This window comes from Rosa chinensis, chromosome 1 (genome assembly GCF_002994745.2).
Source record: "Rosa chinensis cultivar Old Blush chromosome 1, RchiOBHm-V2, whole genome shotgun sequence".
NCBI classification, from domain to species: domain Eukaryota; kingdom Viridiplantae; phylum Streptophyta; class Magnoliopsida; order Rosales; family Rosaceae; genus Rosa; species Rosa chinensis.
Genome location: NC_037088.1, coordinates 28,513,167 through 28,531,927, shown reverse-complemented (window position 1 = coordinate 28,531,927; position 18,761 = coordinate 28,513,167). Strand labels below are relative to the sequence as shown.

The window sequence follows — 18,761 nt, the reverse complement described above, 5'->3', positions numbered from 1 at the left end:
ACATTTCAAGGCAGTCCTACAACACCTTGGAACAGAGAGTTATATTCTATAGGATGAACTCCTATATCGATATCTACAAAACGTGTAGAGAAGAATATAACATTATCGAAAAAGCCTCTTAAAAGATTACAAGTCAATGAATTCTATTGATTCACTCAATTTGGTCATATTTTAACCATCCAGTTATGTAATATGTAAACAAGTTCACATATGTGGATATTGCTATATCTGCAGTATATACTTGCTCTACATATAATTTCTGTGTAATTATATTCCACACATATACTATGAATACAGTTATCATGCATTTATGAGAAGTAATTGATCCATTGTTCTAACAGTGGCAATTATATTTATGGAAATGCCCTCTACATAAGGTAGTGATTCATGTTTTGGTACATTCTATTTTTTATTTTGTTCTTGTTAGAGATTCATGTTGGAAATATAAGAGTACTTAGATAGTGATGATTATGTCACACTTTAGGATGTGATTCCTATTTTGTATACCTAGCTGAAATTTTTATGACAGCTAAGACATTCAATTAAAAAAAAATCTTAAGTAATAAAGGAACACACTAATAAAACTGCACTAGATCCTCAAATCACATTTTTGAACTTGACAACGAGAAATTTTTGACATATTTTGAAGGCACCAACCTGTTAATTTATAGGTACCTAATTTCTTTTGTCAAAAAGTTTTAAGGTATTATAGAGTTTCAACCCTAACTTCATATTTTTGCGCATTAAGCAAATAGAATTTTATCAATCCAATTTTTTTATTCCTTTTTCAATTAATCAATTCAACTACAAAGTGATCAGATCTGTGAACAAGTAATCAACTTAAGCTTATAACATAAGTACAAAATATATCTAGTCTTGTTAAAGATACTCCTTAGAGCCAAAGATGAAAAAGAAGCACTGACATTCTCTTATTTGTCATTTTAATTTTTTTTAATTTTTTTTTAATCAGGTAGTTAGCTGTTAGTAACTCACATACCTATGCACCAACATTGCGGCGAAAGCTAGACTAATTCACTGCACTGCAGACTCAAGAAGAACGCTAGACCTGGGAGTTCCAGACTAGGCCATTCGACCAACACACCACACCACGTGGTTTTAATTTTCTTTTTAAATTATGAATTTTTAGCAAATAACCATTTTTTTAATTTAATTTAATTTAATTTTATATGAAAATAACCAGTAACAACTAGATTTCCTCATTTTATTCGTTACACTCGTTTGGAATGGAATCTGGTGAAGTCAAGTCTCCACTAAAGTAGAGAAAAACACGGACTTCCTCACTCACTCTCTCACTACCTTAAAAGTCTTTTCTCTCACACTGGTGTAATTTCCAACTCAAAGCTTTGACTCCCACCGCTTGCTTCTCAGGTACTTTCTTCTTCCTCCATCTATCGCATTTCCTTTTGTTCCCCATTCAAGGGTTCTATTCAATTACTCAATCCCAGTTTCCCATTTTTTATGGTACTGTAATTTCTCTAATTTTTTGAATATCTACCACTCCTGTTGTTGCAAAAGCATTCTGATGCTTATGATTTTCTGTTTTGGATGGTGGGTTTTAAAATGGGTTTTTCAATCTCTCTGATTGATGATTTCTGGTAGTGTTTGCTTCAAGGGGGTTCTGGGGTTTGCTTTGCTTTGTTGCCCAGTTAGGATTGCCATTCTGAAGTTCACTTTTTTTTTGTGGTTTACACCAAATTTTTGGGATTGGGGTTTTTTTTTTTTTAACAAAGATTGTAGCTTTCTTATGAGAAGGAAATGGGGCTTTTGTCTTTTGTCTTTTTGTAATTTTCTTTTCCTTTTGTTATCTCCAATTAGTGTATGTAAGATTGTGAGGTGTTCTGTATCTCTTTCCCTTTTTGTGATCTCCAATTGGTGTAGATTAGGATTGTAAGGTGTTCTGTATCCAAGTTGAGGCAAATTAGATGTGTTTTAACATTAGGTTTCTAAAGGAATGTGAATGTCAATTTCATAATGATAATCAAGACACTGTGACAGTTCAAGATTTATTAGATGGCCATATTTGGTTTAGCCTTTTGCATTGTATGCTGTTAATATTTAACATAGAAAAAAGTAGAAAAAACATAGTGATTTGCATCGCAGCGTTATACTCTTATGATATAGATTTATTAGACTTCTGGAGTGTATTAGACTTATCATATAGGCAGGTTTCTCAGACTCGCATGTATGCAGGGAGAAGTCAAGTTTGGGGTAGGGTACTGCTAGGATAAGTGTACATCATGTTGAAGAAGCCGCCAAGTAGGAATCACAGAACCAAACGAATCAAGGTGAAGCATATTTTGCAGATTGCCCTGCTCCTTGGGGTTTGCTTTTGGTTGCTTTATCAGCTCAAGCATTCCCATGATAAGAAATTGGCGTTGGATGAGAAAGCTGCAAAAGCCTCAATCAAATCCCTGAGTGAAGGTGAGCTTCTGAAACTTGGAAGGAAAGACCTTCCTCACAAGGATGTCAGTAAAAATGTGAAACAAGAGGAAGAGGAGGAAGAAGAAACTGCTGGAGACGAAGAAGAGAAGCATGAGGTAGAAGGGCGAGAAGAAGAAGATCAAAAACATGAAGTAGAAGAGCGAGAAGAAGAGGATCTGAAGCATGATGCAGAAGAGCAAGAGGAGGAGGAAAGCAAGAATGATGATACAGAAGATGAGGGAGGAGCTGGAGATGATGAGATAGATGAAAATGAGCTAGAGAGAAAAGAAGGAAAAATTGACCATGAAGAAGACATTTTAGATGAAGAGAAAGAAAGAGAAGATGAGGGTGATGAGAAGGATGGTGACCAGAATGAGAGGGAAGAGAGAGAGGGTCGAGCAGAAAATGATAACTCATCAGACAATCAAGACAACAATGGAGGTGATAAGAATGCTCATGAGGCACGAGAGGAACATTACAAGGGGGATGATGCTTCTAGTGCAGTGACCCATGATGCCCAAGTTATAAGCACTGAAACTGAGAAAGTAAGTTCAGAAAGTGGAAATGAGAACTCTGGAAGCAGCTCTCTGGAAAAGGAGATAAAATCTAATTACGCTGAGGATGTAAATGGAAACCAAAACAATTCAAGATTGTTAGATGGTAGTACGGCCGAAAATGGCACTGTAAGTGTGGCTGCAAGTGAGGAGAAAGTTGATGAAAATTTGTCCAATCCTGTGGACAGCTCAGTTTTAAATGCAACTATGAAAGTACAGTCCGATGATATACCAGAAGCAGACAATAACTCGACAAATGTGATTACAGAATCGAGCAACAACTCACTGGAAGTCAACCAGGCAAATGGAACAGAAACTGTATCTGTGTCAGCTCACTCTCAAAATGGTACATTGGATGGTATGACTACTAGAGAGGGAATTGCTGGAGAAACCTTGGTTGTGGAACAGACTAATAACACAATTTCTGATAATTATCACTCAGATTCTAATTCAACAGTTTCTAGTAATAAGGTAGAGAGTAATGTATCCGAAAAGATCTTAAGATCTAATGGCACAGCTCAACTGGAGGATGACTCGAGGTCTTCAACAATAAATGAGTCTACGGATGCCACAAAGAATGAAGAATTGAAGAATGAAGATGCCAACAAGAATGAGGAAATAAAGAATGAAGAGGCCACCAAGAACAAAGACTTGAATGGCACAAGTGAATCCGGCAAGACTGGCAACAGTTCAGACTCTAGAAATGGGACTGAGGATGCAGTTCAGCATGGCCCCATCGATTCTTCTGATTCCCTCGTCTCCGAAGACAAGAAAGAGGCTCGCACAGAGTTAGATACATCGCCAGAGATGAAAACAGAGGGCAATGAGAATGGACAGGCTGCAGCAGAATGATGATTATGGTCTTTGGGTTCTTCTGGTGCTTTCAGTTTTCATGCTTGCGTTTGGTTTTGATATGCAAGGTGGGATGAAATCCCCTATGCAGTGAGGTTTAGTGTTTATGAATTTGTCTATGGCTAGAATATCAATACAGCAAGTAAAATGTAGGCTAGTTTATATCATCAGCAGCTTTAATCTGTAAAACTAAATTAAGCTTTCCACTGTATTATGTTTAGCTTCTCACCCTTGCTTTCATTTCATTTGTCAATTCCATTTCTGTGCCTAACCAGAGTCCATTATTTCACCACTCTTATACAGTGCTTCCAAATTGACTGGAAAAATGAATTGATCAATGATCCAAGTTGATAAAGTGATGTCATATGAATTGGAGCTTTTACTGATGCCAATGGTAATGATTTTCTTGAGGGAGTAAATGGAATGGTTGTTGCTTTGTTGTAAATGCCAAGAGCTAAATGTTTCACCTCCTAAGCAACACAGCATTCTACTAATGTTTTATCACTTTCTTTGCACTCATTACGTGGTCTTTAATCTTTTGGTTTACTAAACAATATGAAATAAAACGGTATATCATGTGGGTGGCTTCCATATGCTTGAACAATCTTTGATTCGTACTTCCACTAATTCCTCGATTTGCAAATTGAAAACTGTATCAGCAACTCAACTGAAGAATTTTCATCCCCGAAATTGATACAATAGTTACTGAGGAACAAAGAAGGCTGAGAGAAAAGCTACCTTAATCACGTCTCTGGAGAAAGCTGAGGCACAACAATCTACGATTTATTCTGATTTCAACATATCTCGAGCTTGGTGTGAATGCCATTGCAAGTTTGCAACAACATCCAGATTATTGATGCCTGATCAAGATTACAAAAGTAATTTTCTACTCCAAACAAGTATTACGCTTTTGAGAAAAAAGAAAAAAATTTACACTCACATCTACAGTTGATGCCTTGAGTTTGAAACAAAAGCTCTCTCTCTCTGTAGAGCCGTAACTTGCATAAAGCCGGATATTTTTGTATGACCAATTCTTCTTGATCCATCAATAACTGGGTTTCCATTATCATCTGTTGCGAATGAAGCCAGCAGCAGCATCACCATTGTGAGAAACTAAACCATCAAAATTTATTTTGAACATACTTCTAGGACAAAATCCACACAATCACTTTCTTATATTCTCAAACTTTATAAGAGAGTACGACACAGTTTTCCTACATGCTATTTTTCTTTTTGATAATTTCACATTGCACCCTAAAGTTAGAGATGAATTTTAGATTTCCTCTGATTTCAACAAGTACTATTTGAACCCTAGACTCCCTTATAGACTGGACCTTCCTTCAATTAATCCGCATTACTATCTTCCTCAACTGCATGTCTCCATTCACAGTCACTTTTTCAGTTGTCTCCTAACTTTTTCCATGTCTGTCAATTTACCAAATTGTCAGGTTTGGTTGTTATGTATTTATTCAGAAACCATGCAATTGTTCATATTCTGAAAAGCATTTCATAGTGGCAACAATTGCAATCACTTTGATTTTTAAATAATATTCTGTTTACATCAAATTCACAGTCACTACCACAATAATGGTACCTTAAAGAATCAAGTCTATTAATCATAAACAGCTGAAAATAAGAACCCGCGCGACACAGAGGTAACATTTCTTGTACGTCTTGTCTATAGAGAGATCAACATGGTTGCTGATGTGCTCACTCTCTAACTGCAGTAAGGCTGAGTTGTTTACATCAAAACAAAAGATTTCTTTTTTTGTTTTTCTTTGTTGTTTTTATTGTTTTGTTTTGATAATAAAATAGAGTTATGGTTTTGGGACAACAAATTATGCATTCATTGCTAGCTAAGGTCAGTTGGAGACTGATTCAAGGGGATAATGCTCTTTAGAGCAGAAGTTACAATGTCTACGTATCTCAAAGGCACTTCAGGGGGTGTATTGTATATGGAATTAGTGGAACTTTTAAAGAAATCTATAGAATTTAAAAGTCTGGGTGTATTCAATATAGACTTTTAACAGTCCATGAAAGTCTTGGGGTATTCAATTAGGATTTTTTAAAGACTTCATGAATTCCACCAAAATCTAGGGGTATTCAATTAGGACTTTTAAAAATGAATAAAAATACAGAGGTATTCAAAATATCATTCATACTTATGGAATTAGAAAATCATAGATAATCATGAACTTTGTAGTGTTAACTATACATACCAAACTCCAATAATTTTCCAGCCTCCAGACCAAAGATTTCAAAAAGTCTATCAAAGTGTCCTCTTCAAAAAAAAAAAAAAAAAAAAAAAGGTCTATCGAAGTTCTTCTCTCTACTCACGAAGAAGTTTGTCCTTCATCATCTCTCTTTCTAAATTTTTTGTCTTTTCTCTAATCTTTTATGATATCAACCTTTTTTTATACCCAATATGTTTATTGCAGTTGTTGAATGTGATTTTTGTTTTTTTTTTTCAATTGTGATACTTCGAACCCTAATAGCAATAAAAATAATTTATGAGACCCTAAAACTCAAATATTGTGGTCTAACCCTAAGACCTTGAACCATACTAAATTTTATCTTATTAATTAATTATTCTCATTAATTTGAATTTATATTATGGCTCAAAAAAAGGTTGAACAATTGAATTTCAATTGATTGATTATAGATCAAGACATTGACCAATATTGCTACAATATATGTTAATCAGCAAAAATAAAATTGATGAGAATAATTAACCATACACATCAAGTGATCTATATTGTATATTTATGTTGTTGGGAGATTAGGAATGAGAACAAACTCGCTAGACAGACTAACAATCATTTATTTGAGTCAATTTTTATTAGAATATACTGGAGCATTGAAGAGACAACAAGTTATTATTTTGTTTTGTGTTTGGGCTGCATTTGTTTTTTTTATTTATATATATATATATATTTATATTTTGTATATCCTACAAAATCTATAGAAGTCATTCATAATAAAGTATATAGATTTTCATGAATCAATAAAAATCTGTTGCTAAAATCAATGGTTTTAAGAAATCCTTACCAGTCTATCAACTTTTTAAAGAGTATGTGGACTTTTCAAAAAGTTTGTCATTTAAAAAAAGTCTGCACAAATCCAAATACAATACACACCCCTTCCTAACTGTCTAGTTATAACAATCCCCAAAACTGCTATAGTACCTGGTATGGAATTGCTATGGTGCTAATCTTCTGAGACAAGGTTTAGTATGGAGGATTAGACACGGTTCTAGGTCGAGTTACCTTTTGAAATGAAAATTGGACTAGATGTGGTGTGCTGAAACATTTTGCTATTGATATAAAGACCATGAGTAATGATGCTCTAGTGGAGGATTTTCGGAAGGCAGAACTTGGAATGTGTCAGAACAAATTTATGGGTATGGATATTGAGAGAGTTTATGCTTTTAAGGCATGTTGTAGCAACGCTTTCCTTAAGACATTATTTATCCCACTATCACATGGGCAAAGGAGAGTAATCAAATATGCCTTTAGGATACAATGAAGCCCAGCACAATGCTATTGTGGTCTTCATTTTGCACTCACGAAAACTAGCCTAAACACTTAAAAGAAGGTTTAAGATGGCTCAAGGTTACTAGAAACTAATTGTGAGGAGCCCTTCTAATAAGGACCACTATAATGAGGACTTTCTAATCAACGGTTTAAGAGACTCACTTTTCGATTACATTACGGCAAATCAACAATTAGATATTTTTGTATGCATGAGTAGAGTGAAAATTTTCTTTCAAATTGATGATGTTTAAGGTATCCAACTAAATCAAATCAATGGACAAACCAAATCTGTCAAGCATGAATAATTCATGTTCATAATTGATAAGTCACTATTATGAATGCCTTAATGATTTTTAATTTGGTTGAAAAATTGCATAAATGATCTACACATAAATATCTAAATATCTAACAGTTGATTATAGAAATGTGATCGAAAAGTGGGTCTAACACAAAAGTCCTCAACTAGTTCTCAATTTAGTGGTCCTCATTAGAAGGGCTCCCTAGTTTCTAGTAGTTTTATGTGTAAGAAAACATGACACTGGTGAATATCGAAGGCTTAGATCTCCTTAGGATCTTCTTAGGACTATTTGGGATTATCTCATTTTGAAGAGAATGAATCATTTATATTGAAGTATATGTACCCCTTAAAATGGTAAGGTACCTTTTCGCTTGTACCATTTGACTTTGGTCATATCACTTCCTTCAGACAAATCCAAAAGGTGCAAGCATAAATGACACCTTTTGAGTGGATAAACGAAAGCACTGAGATTGATAAACCAATCCCAATAGCAGCTGGAGCAAGAAACAGTTAAAACCCTAATATGCAAATGGAGACCCATTAGAGATAGTAGAGCTTGCCTTGGTACTAAACCGAGGCATTTTTACCCAAACCATCTACCGAACCGACTTCCGTCGGTATCGAGATTTTCAAACCGCCACCGATACGACATAGTCGGTATACCGACTATCAGCAGGCCGGGATTTTGGTTGGTATCATTCAACAAGCAAAATGTATGAAATTTGATGATTTTGAGCATATTATTGTTCCTCCTCCACCAGAGATTCATGATGTTGGAGATGAGGATAATATGATGATGGAAGATGTGGTAATCACTAATTAGAGGAGGATGATCTGATGTTGATCTTCTGATGATCTGATGTTGATTTGATGGGGATTGGGAGGAAGAAAAAAGAAAAAAGATGAGAATAAGAAGAGATAAAGCAGAACTTGAGCAAAGCCACTAGTCTGTGAAGAAGAAGAAAGTTGCAGAAAAAGAAGAAGAAGAAGAAGAAGAAGAGTTGAGAAGAAGACTAGAAGAGACTGGAGAGAGAGAGAGAGAGAGAGAGAGAGAGAGAGAGAGAGAGAGAGAGAGAGAGAGAGAGAGAGAGAGAGAGAGAGAGAGGGATAAATAAGTTTTGTTTAATCTATCATCTAAGAACGACATATATATAAACTTTGTACATATATTATTGAGATTAGCTCGTGCTCTAGTAGTTGGAAGCTGGGCTATTGTGTAGGAGGTGAGGGGTTCAAACCCTACCTCTAAATTTTTTTTAATATATTTTGTATATCATTCGGTATGTATACGTGCAATATCTCATACCGTAGCCTAGCCAAAGCAAGCCATTGGTACGGCTCAGCCGAGCCAAATATTCGGCAAGCTGAGATTTCGGCCTAAGATAGTATGTGCCGGTTCGAAACTCGGCTGGTTCGGCCCAAAACGCCAGCCCTAAGAGATAGAGATAGACACTATAATAAGGTGGATACACAAATTGATTCTCTCCAATTTCCTACATATAACATTAGAAAATCCAACATAAAATCTCTTTAAATTGGCAAAAAAAAGTTCATGACTAAGATTTTACCGATGACTATGAACCTAGGGCCAGTGAACCACCTAACCAAATGAATTTCACATACCTGATTTGGGGTTTTTGATTCTGTTCAAATTTTCTTCGTGTAAGGGAGAGAGTCGGGGAAATAAGGACAAGAGTGAGAGACTTGAGAGGAGACTGGAAAAGATGGAATAGAGAAAGGAAAGAGTGAGTGACTTGATGAAAATTTATTTTAAAAGCTTTATTGGTCATGACGTTTGACAACCAAACATCGTTGTTTTGTCTAGCATGGTGTTTGCTAAACGTCATAAATTTAATGGAGTTTTTACAAAACGTCATCGTAACAGAAAATATTTGACAGCGTTTGAAAATTGCCATTAAATTATTGCGCTCTGACTTTCTTATTCTTATGGGCCACCTTCCATGACGTTTTCTGAAAAAATGTTATTTATAAATGCCTTTTATGACGTTAACGACATAATTTTCTATCGTTACAAAGTACATATGTAGTAGTGGTGGTTTCTATCACTGTATACCTCACCGGTTTTTTTAGCATTTTAGTTTTCACTCTCCATGTATATTCTTTCTCTGCTCCTCTTTAAAGAAGAGAAATCAGGGTATCTGAGGTAGCAGAGATTTTGGGAATGATTCTCAACCTCACATTGATGTTGCTGCTCTACATGTTTGAGTTGGGGTCGGATTTCGCGTTTTTCCTTGAGGTTTTCTCTATCAATGGCGGTGCAAGCCTTGGCAAGGATGGCTATCCGATTTGACATTTTGGAGGAGTCATGTAGCATTGATGATGTAGGACCAATATGTAAATTGTAGAACTAATTAGGTTGCTGTAGAGATAATTTGCAGTAAGCTAAGAAACAGAAAGGTAACTACTGGAATCACACCAGTAGGTTCTAGGAGTCACACCTAGGAAGGGGTTGAGTCACACAACCAAGGATAGCAAATGCTGTCAGTTTTATTAATCTTAATCTGCCAAATAAAAGACTACAAAGGCTTCAATATATAGAGAAGCTAAAACAACCCTTGAACAATTAGGACCAAGTAATCCTAACATCTCTAGGCTTAAGAAGATTCCCTAAAAATATCTCCTAAGAATAAAACGAATCCTAATAAGAAAAGAAATCATAAATCTTTCCAAATACTTGCTGACCCCAAATCAGTCAAGTTCCCATGTTGACACATCATCGCCTACTGAGTGCCAGATCAAGGCTTGAGCCTTGGAACCTTCTTTGCCACGTCTCTTATAGACTTTCAATGACCTCTGCCATGTAGATCCTCCATCAATTAATGAGGTTAGTTTCTACTCATTAATGTTTTGTTGCTCGTTACAAAATGTAGGTAGCAAATAATGACTGATTCACAAATTGCGAACAAATTGGGATCTAGAAAATGTTTATCATGGCCTTTGTGAACTAACAACATGCTTTTAAATTGCAGGAGTAGGAGTTGACTACACAAAATATATCCCCATGTTGCTGCACTACCTCTAATTTGAGTATCAATTGAATACCTCCTGTTAGTTTAACAAGTTGTAGTAATTGCTCTAGTTGAGTATCCCAAGTAACATTATCTTGGCCCAAAAGATTGATGTTGTTCAATTTTGGTTTTATTATTTACTTTTGCTGAGTTCTTCATCTAACCTCCTCATACATCGTATCTGACTTAATTGACTCATCATTATAGAGTTCTTTATGTTTTCATCTTTGGCTTCATCCTTAATAATTGCTTGATCTACTTACCTAGCAACTACAAGCTTAAATATGTTTTCATATGCATCTAACATACATACTATTTCATAATAAAAAGTAAAGGTCAAGTCAGCATGTTGGTTTTCTTTAGTGATTTATGCAAAAATCCTTGCACCCATGTGTGTTCGAAATTCTCTACTCTAAAGTTCAAACCCCTTATAAACAGTGATTCCCCTAACCTATGTACGTGTTTCCTCCACTGTTGTCAAATTCTTTCCTCTACCGTTGTCAAATTCTTTGATTGCATCAGACAATCCTCCATTCACTTTATTCCATTCTTTCTTTGATTTTTCATCCAATTGAGTTCCCAAATTCATGAGCTTTTTCATCATCGGGTACGTTTTTTCATGCAAAGTTCATCACTTTTGTTCGTGTTATCATCTGCAAACCATTATCATTGTTTCTTTAGTAGCTTTTTATGGGTTTGTGTAGCTTTTTATGGGTCTGTGCCTACATTGGTTTGTGTGATTTTTTTTATGAGAATTGCTATTTTTTCTTCCTTAGAGTTTTTGCCTTTTTGGGTTTGATGTGTTTGCATGGTTTTCAGATACTGAATGATGGGTTTCATAGTAGGAGCTGAATGTCGTTTTGCTGGTTTTTGGTGATGACCTTTGGCTTTGTTTTTAGTTGATTACTTATCTTACAATTATATTTCTAGTAGTTATGTTATACGGCAGTGGCGACTTCGCCTGTCGATGGATGAAAGGAAGTTGATGGATATAGTTAAATGCTTGCAGGAAGCACTTTTGAGAGCTTCTAGTTTCAAGGTCCTACATCAATCTTCAAGTTCAAGGTCAAAACTGTCACTATCCTTTGACTTAAAGGCTGAGAACTTAGTTGGTCCTTAAGGGCATGTCTTAATTTTCCTTTCCATCTTATGAATTCGTATTTCAGTAAAAAAAGTTTGGTAATTCTTACGTTTGCATTCTCTTTTGCTAGTTAAGAGAAGTCAACTTTGAGGCATAAGCTTTTCTTTACTTGTTTTTGAGCAAAACAGGCTCTGACACCAGCTAGAAGGGATCTAACCGATGCTCAAATAATCAAGAGGTTTCTGTTTTTCTTCGAGAGTTTCTTTGATTATTTTTATTTCTTCTTCAACTTGATAGATTCTTCTTTGAACTCGATAGATAATATCCCTGTAATTTAGAGTTTTTTGACCAAGTCTTGATCTAAAATTTTTCAATTTTTCTAACTTTTCTCATTCTTCTTGCGATTCTTTACTAGCTTTTTTTTTGCATGCAGTAAGCAATTCAACTCTGCTAACGATAGAAATTATGAATAATGAAAATTCACTGTTTACCTTCGAATATAGATGATGAATTCTAGCAATAATAGATGCTTAAAATCATAAATTTAAGATATGGATGCACCACGCTCCGTCATAAAGGAAATAATTATAAATATTTTTTCTTCACAGTAACGGTAAAAATAAAACAGTAAAGATAAAAATGAAAAGGTAAAAGTACCAGGATAAATACGGACAGAAGAGCAAATACAGATAAAAGGGCAGAAGTGGAAATATGTAAATATGGTGGAGTTTTTTATCATTACCTACTCCATTTTATGACCTTTTTTTGTACTTTGCCCTTTTTTTTTAATGGGAAAATGGTCCGCACGATAACCCGCCTTTAGCTCCTTATAACTTTTGGTACCTGACAAAAAAAAAATATCAATACGGTACCTGAAGTTTTCTGCCCGACCGAGGATTGGTACATATGGCCGTTAACTCCGTTACGTCATCTGCCAGCTGGCAATTTTTTAAGGGTATTTTCGTCCTTTCATGCCTTAATTTTTTTTTTTTTTTTTTTTTTCTAAGCATATCTCTCTCTCTCTCTCTCTTTCTGCATATCTATGTGCTGAGGAGGAGTAATAACTTCCTCGTCTCCTCCAGCATGGGAGGACGGCGGCTACTCTGGCGCATTTTCCGACGAGGCCATTATAAATATTCCAGAAACTCAGATCCTCGAGCACAAGCTCAAGGCCCTATCAGAATATCATGCACAGCCGAATCAAAACCCCAGACCCAAAATCCAATTCCAACTCGTCTTCAAAATCATTCACCAAATGAACCCCAAATTCGGGAGTTTGGCTGCTTCAAATACAACATTTCAGAATCAAATTCCCAATTAGTAAACACAAACACGAAAACCACCTAAAGAAACGGTGCTCTGCACCTTCCTTTCACTTTTCTCAGTCCTCACACTTCACCAGCTTCAATGGTGAGCCGTTAGTCCGTCGCCGGTTAGAAACGGTGACTTCCACATCTGGACCCTTGGAGGCAGATTTCTCCGACTTTTGCTCACTGATTTCGCTAATTTCGAGGTCCGAGTCGCCGAGCTTCCGGTACTGCAACGCAGTCTTCTGGTCCTGCTTGGCAATGATGGTGGTTGGTCTGAGAGAGCTCCTCCGCCTTCGGAGGCTTCTTGCGGTGGTTCTAGTCTTTCGAGGCGAGTAAGGTGAGGTTAATACGGCGGCGTGGTTGTAGAGGAAGGTAGTGGCGCACGAGGCCATAGCGATGGGTTAGGTTGCTCTGTTTGCTCTCGGCCCCTTATCGGAATTTAACCGTTAACGAAATCAAGGTTCTAGAGTGTGTGAGAGACTGTGTGACTCTAGTGCGGCCATTACAAGGAGCATAAATTCATTGCCCCTACTTCTTTTGCATTGCCTCTAGATCCAAGGAGCATAGCTGCATTGTTAGCTAGAGATATTTTAGTCTTCCTTATGGCCCAACTATCTGTTTTGTTTGCTAGCTATTCCAAACAGCTTATGTACTGAAAGTCTGAAACGAGGCCATTATTCAGGCATCCAAGAAATGAAGTTAATATGCCCCAATTCTGAGTTTCTTCTTTTGGTAATGGTCTGGAGAAGATGATGCGTTTGAATCAATGTAAGACATAATAGAGCAATACCCAATGTTCGGTCGAATCAATTCGTTACCCGAATTTGAAAATTCATCAAGAACTCTAGAAATTCCACATTTTGGGAATTCTCAAAAAATTAAACCATAAGATTCAAAACATACCTCAATGGATTCGTGATGCAAAGAGTAGTAAAAACCCAGAAGGATTCACATCAATTTGTTTTGTAATTCCATGAAAAGAAGCTTGAAAATTACAAAAATGGAGGAGAACTGAGGAAAAAACGTTCAAAAAAGAATTGAGGAAAAAACAAAACAAAAAAAGAATAAAGGGTTATTTAAAAAAAAAAAGAAGGGTAAATTGGTCATTTTATGATCAAAATTGCCAGCTGGCAAACGACGTAACGGAGCTAACGGCCATATGTACCAATCCTCGATCGGGCAGAAAACTTTAGGTACCGTATTGATATATATATTTTTTTGTCAGATACCAAAAGTTATAAGGAACCAAAGACGGAGTACCATATAAGGAAAATGGTTTTTTTTTTATTTTGTAAAATGTAGCCCAGCACTAAATGATTTTTCCAAGGGAAAAAAATACAAACAGTACCCAAACTATGACTGACTCCGAATTTCTGTACCTAAGTTTCCAAAACTATCACTTTAGGACCCCGACCTAACTTTAGTACCTAAAACACTGTTGGCCGTTACAGAATTAGTCAACTGTTAAACTTTGAGGGATATTCTCGTCCTTTCACTAGATTTCTTCTTCTTCCTCTAGCTCTCTTAATTTTCTTCTTCCTCCCAACTCTCCCATCATCTTCTCCAGACCATTGCCAAAAGAATGAAATCCAGAATCCTCTCTCAATTTTATTTTCTTTCTTCTGATGATTTCAACAGACCTACCCTCTCTCTTTTGGGTCTCTATGCTCAGCTCTCAAACCTTGAGCACCACTGCCATCAGTTGGAGGAACACCTTCCTCCATGCCGCTTGAATTTATAGCTTTGGAATGAGGACCTTCTGGTGTTCGCAATTGAGGCCGAAATCGGCACCTCTCAAACTTCCACATTTAAGCTAATCAAAACGCAAAATTTCTCACAATCCACTTCATATCTCCCCTAAAATCAACCGACCCAAAAACAATCAACCCCAAAGTAAACAATCAGAGCTAATAAAAACACTATCTTCCCCCAGATTTCTTCTTGCAAACCCCTTTTTTACACGCAACGACGAAAACAAGAGCAGAAAACAAAACGGAATTAAGTGTGAAGAAAGTGATTGTGAGAAAAATTAGAGGAAAACAGAAAAGAGGTTGTCGAGGTCTCTCGATCGGCTCTGTTAGAGCTTAGACTCCACCACTGCTGATTGCTACTTCTTTGGGTGTCAGAAAGTGATTTTTGCTATTAATTCACCATTTCACCATCGTTAATGGGTTTATGGTAGGCTCCACCATTGTTGATTGTTTCTGGGTTTCTGGATTTGAATGGGGACGAGAGAGAGAGAGAGAGAGAGAGAGAGGGTTGTCTGGGTTAGAATTTTGGATTTTGCTTTCCTGGATAAATTTGATGAACTTTTATTAGGTTAGGGAGTTTACTGAAGCTATAAGATGAGAAGAGGAGAAGACGCCTGTATTTGGACGGTCTGTAGAAGCCCCTAAAGTTCTTGCAGATATTGTGGAGTCTGTGGCTGGTGCTATTTATTTTGACTTGAATTTTGATCTGGAACTACTTTGGATGGTACTTGCGTACTTGAGCTTCTTTTATATACACAAATATTAGTTTCAAAGCCTTGGAATTGGGTTTGAAAAAAAAAAAAAATCTTTGTATGAGGACGAGAGGGGGGGGGGGTTATATATCTGAGAGAGAGAGTTTAGAGAGAGAGAGAGAGAGAGAGAGAGAGAGAGGGTTGTCTGGGTTTAAATGAGGATGAGAGAGGGGGGGGGGGGGGGGGGGGGGTTATATATCTGAGAGAGAGAGAGAGGTTATATAATTGGGTTTGAAGAAAAAAAATTGAGAGAGGAAAAAAATATTAAAAAAAGTCTAAGTGAATTAAGTGACCAAAATATCCCTAAAAATACGCATCGTGGCATAGGGGTTAACGCCGTCATGGACGGTAGGTATATATGTTGGGTCGGGCGGGATATTTGGAGTACCATTGTGATAGTTTCGGAAGTTTGGGTATAAAAATTCAGAGTAGCCCATAGGTTGGGTACTGTTTGTATTTTTTTCTCTTTTTCCAAAAAAGAACGAGGAAAGAAAACACTAGCGCATATGGATCCAACCACAGAAACGGGTAAAACAAACCCGAGCCCAAACCCTACTACCCTAGCATCAGGCATGACCTCACTTTCCCCCATTCATTCTGGAAAATAAAAATTGTCGTTTGACCGCCCAACAAATATTTATTCTCTTTCTTCTTCCTCCTCCATTTTCTTTTACATGACTCTTCTTCTTCGTCTTCTTCTCCTTCTTCTTAATCACTTCTCTGCTTCTTCTTCTCGTGCGCTTCATCTTCTCGATCGTCCCTAACCACCGCTGACGGACTCTTCCAGGTTTGTCCTCTTAACTCCTCTTTTTCCTATCTACCGCTTTCCAGAGTATTAATTTAGGGTTTAGGCTCTAGGGTTTATGTTTTAATTGATTCTTATCTTTCAATCTCATAGATGGTTATGTAGCTATTAGACTCTATTAGGATGTTGGTTTTTAGAGGAGTATGGAATCTTCTTAGTCTTGGTGTTTTCCTAGGGCTTGATTTTGCAATAGCTTTGCTTTTGTTAATTTCTTAGTTGATTGTAGTCCTGATTTAGAGTAGTTAAGTTCCTTTGTTTTTGGGGCTAATTTCTGATTTGATGGTCAGAATTTGACACTATGAGGAAGAAGCTTGATACTCGTTTCCCCGCGGCTCGAATTAAGAAGATTATGCAAACCGATGAGGATGTTGGGAAGATAGCTTTGGCTGTGCCTCTCCTGGTTTCGAAAGCCTTGGAACTGTTTCTGCAGGATTTATGTGACCGGACTTATGACATAACCCTCAAGAGGGGAGCCAAGACCATGAATTCTCTGCATTTGAAACAGTGTGTCAAGACCTTCAGTGTTTTTGATTTCTTGAAGGATATTGTCAGTAAGGTTCCTGATCTTGGGGGATCGGATGCTGTTGGGGAGGAATGTCCTGTTGCAAAGAGGAGGAAAGTGGCTGCTGATGATGAAGACACCGAGAGTGATGATGAGACCAAGAGGGGTAAGATGATGAATGACGCTGGTAATACTGTTGGAAGTGGCAGAGGAAGGGGTAGAGGCAGAGGAAGGGGGAGGAAAGCGGTTGCCGATGATGAAGACACTGATACTGATGATGAGTCCAAGACGAGTCTGATGCTGCATGATGCTGGTAACACCATTGGAAGTGGCCGGGGAAGAGGAAGGGGTAGGGGCAGGCCTAGAGGTCGCCCACGTGGTAGTCGGACAGGAGGGAAGGAGATAAGTGCACCCAATGAGAAATATGAAGATGATTTGGACATTGATAAGCATGAGGACAAGCTCGATGAACCCCTTGAGTTGCTGGATGATGCAACAGAGCCTAAAGGGTCAAAGGAAAACGCTTCAGGTGGCAATAGTGCAGAAACAGCTGCTCGGAATTTTGATTTGAATGTGGACTTGAATGAAAATGAGGATTCAACAACTAGATCAGCCTCTGTTCCTGTTCCTGGTCCTGGTCCTGTTGCAGCTCCTGCTCCTGTTCCTGTTTCTGTACCTGTTCCTGTTCCTGCTAATCAATCATCACAGTTCACGCCTGATATGAAGCATGTGGAATTTCTAGGTTGGCCTTTGACAGGCATGGAAAAGATGGCCATTGATCCCATGCAACTTGCCAATTTGACTAGGAGGATAGATGAGGAAGAGGAAGATTATGATGAAGATTAACCAGCTATGACAGTGCGTCTAGGCATCTGTGGTCGCTCACCTCCCGTAACTCATTTCTTTCTTCTGACACATGGGTGGAGTAGATGTTAGGAAAAAAGTTGTTACTGAAGGTTAGGGTGCACAGTAGTGTAGGGAGAAAGGACACCAATTCACCATTGTAGACAAGGTTAGGACTGGGGTTATTTAAGTTTCAGCTTCTTTTGAAGTTCGTAGTTATGTTTATATATCAGTCACTAACAACAGTTGAAAACATATGATTTCTTGGTGATATTGAAGTCCTTGACTGTGTTAATTTGCTTCTGAAAAAGGAAAAAGAATAAATAGTAGAACTATAAGTATGCAAATCTGTTTACTTAGTGAAGCGCTTTAGCCTTTATATCTTTATTATATGATTTGAATCGTGTGTGTGTGTGTGTTTACTACTGATGGTTGCCTAAATTCTGGTGGCTAATTTATGTTTGTATTAATTGTGGTGCACAAATATGATTTCTGTGTGTTTGATATTTCTTGAATATGGTGTAAGAAATCACATGCAAGATGATACCTTATCTGGCGTTCTCTCCCCAGAATAACAATCTAATTCTCATCTCTGTTGGGAGTGAAGGTATATGTTATTATGTTTTATGAGTTACGCAGCCAGTATTTGCTAGATCATAGTTATTTGTATGGAATAGTATTCAGGGTAGATTGATATCTAGACTTTTGATAGATAGATAGATAAATCAATGTAATAAAAATAATACAGAACTTTATTAAGCATTTCTTTTTTGTTGGTTAGAATTCTTTGCATTTGGCTCATTATTTTCATTTTAACAGGTTTTGTATATTCAATTACTGTTCAAAAAAAGTAAAAAATGGAAGGCTCTCTGTTTTTTTTTTTTCCCTTCACCAAGAAAAAGAACATATAATAGTAGATATAGCTTTGGAAAATTGAAAAAGAGGAATGATACTTGAGGTAACATTCTGATAACTATGGCGTATTGTCTTCCAGTTGATCTCAAACTAG

General features: G+C 36.9%; 2 protein-coding genes across 2 annotated transcripts; both read left to right on the top strand.

Moving 5' to 3' along the window:
• Positions 1-1,249: 1,249 nt before the first annotated feature.
• On the top strand, positions 1,250-4,101 carry LOC112180461 (cilia- and flagella-associated protein 251). The gene is made up of 2 exons (XM_024319029.2): positions 1,250-1,389; positions 2,212-4,101. The coding sequence occupies exon 2, from the start codon at positions 2,259-2,261 to the stop codon at positions 3,846-3,848; it is 1,590 nt and encodes a 529-aa protein (XP_024174797.1). The 5' UTR covers positions 1,250-1,389; positions 2,212-2,258; the 3' UTR covers positions 3,849-4,101.
• Positions 4,102-16,228: 12,127 nt separating this feature from the next.
• LOC112192680 (histone-lysine N-methyltransferase SETD1A) lies at positions 16,229-18,116 on the top strand. Its single transcript, XM_024332530.2, has 2 exons — positions 16,229-16,389; positions 16,695-18,116. Exon 2 carries the CDS (start codon positions 16,706-16,708, stop codon positions 17,753-17,755), a length of 1,050 nt encoding a protein of 349 aa, XP_024188298.1. The 5' UTR covers positions 16,229-16,389; positions 16,695-16,705; the 3' UTR covers positions 17,756-18,116.
• Positions 18,117-18,761: the final 645 nt, after the last annotated feature.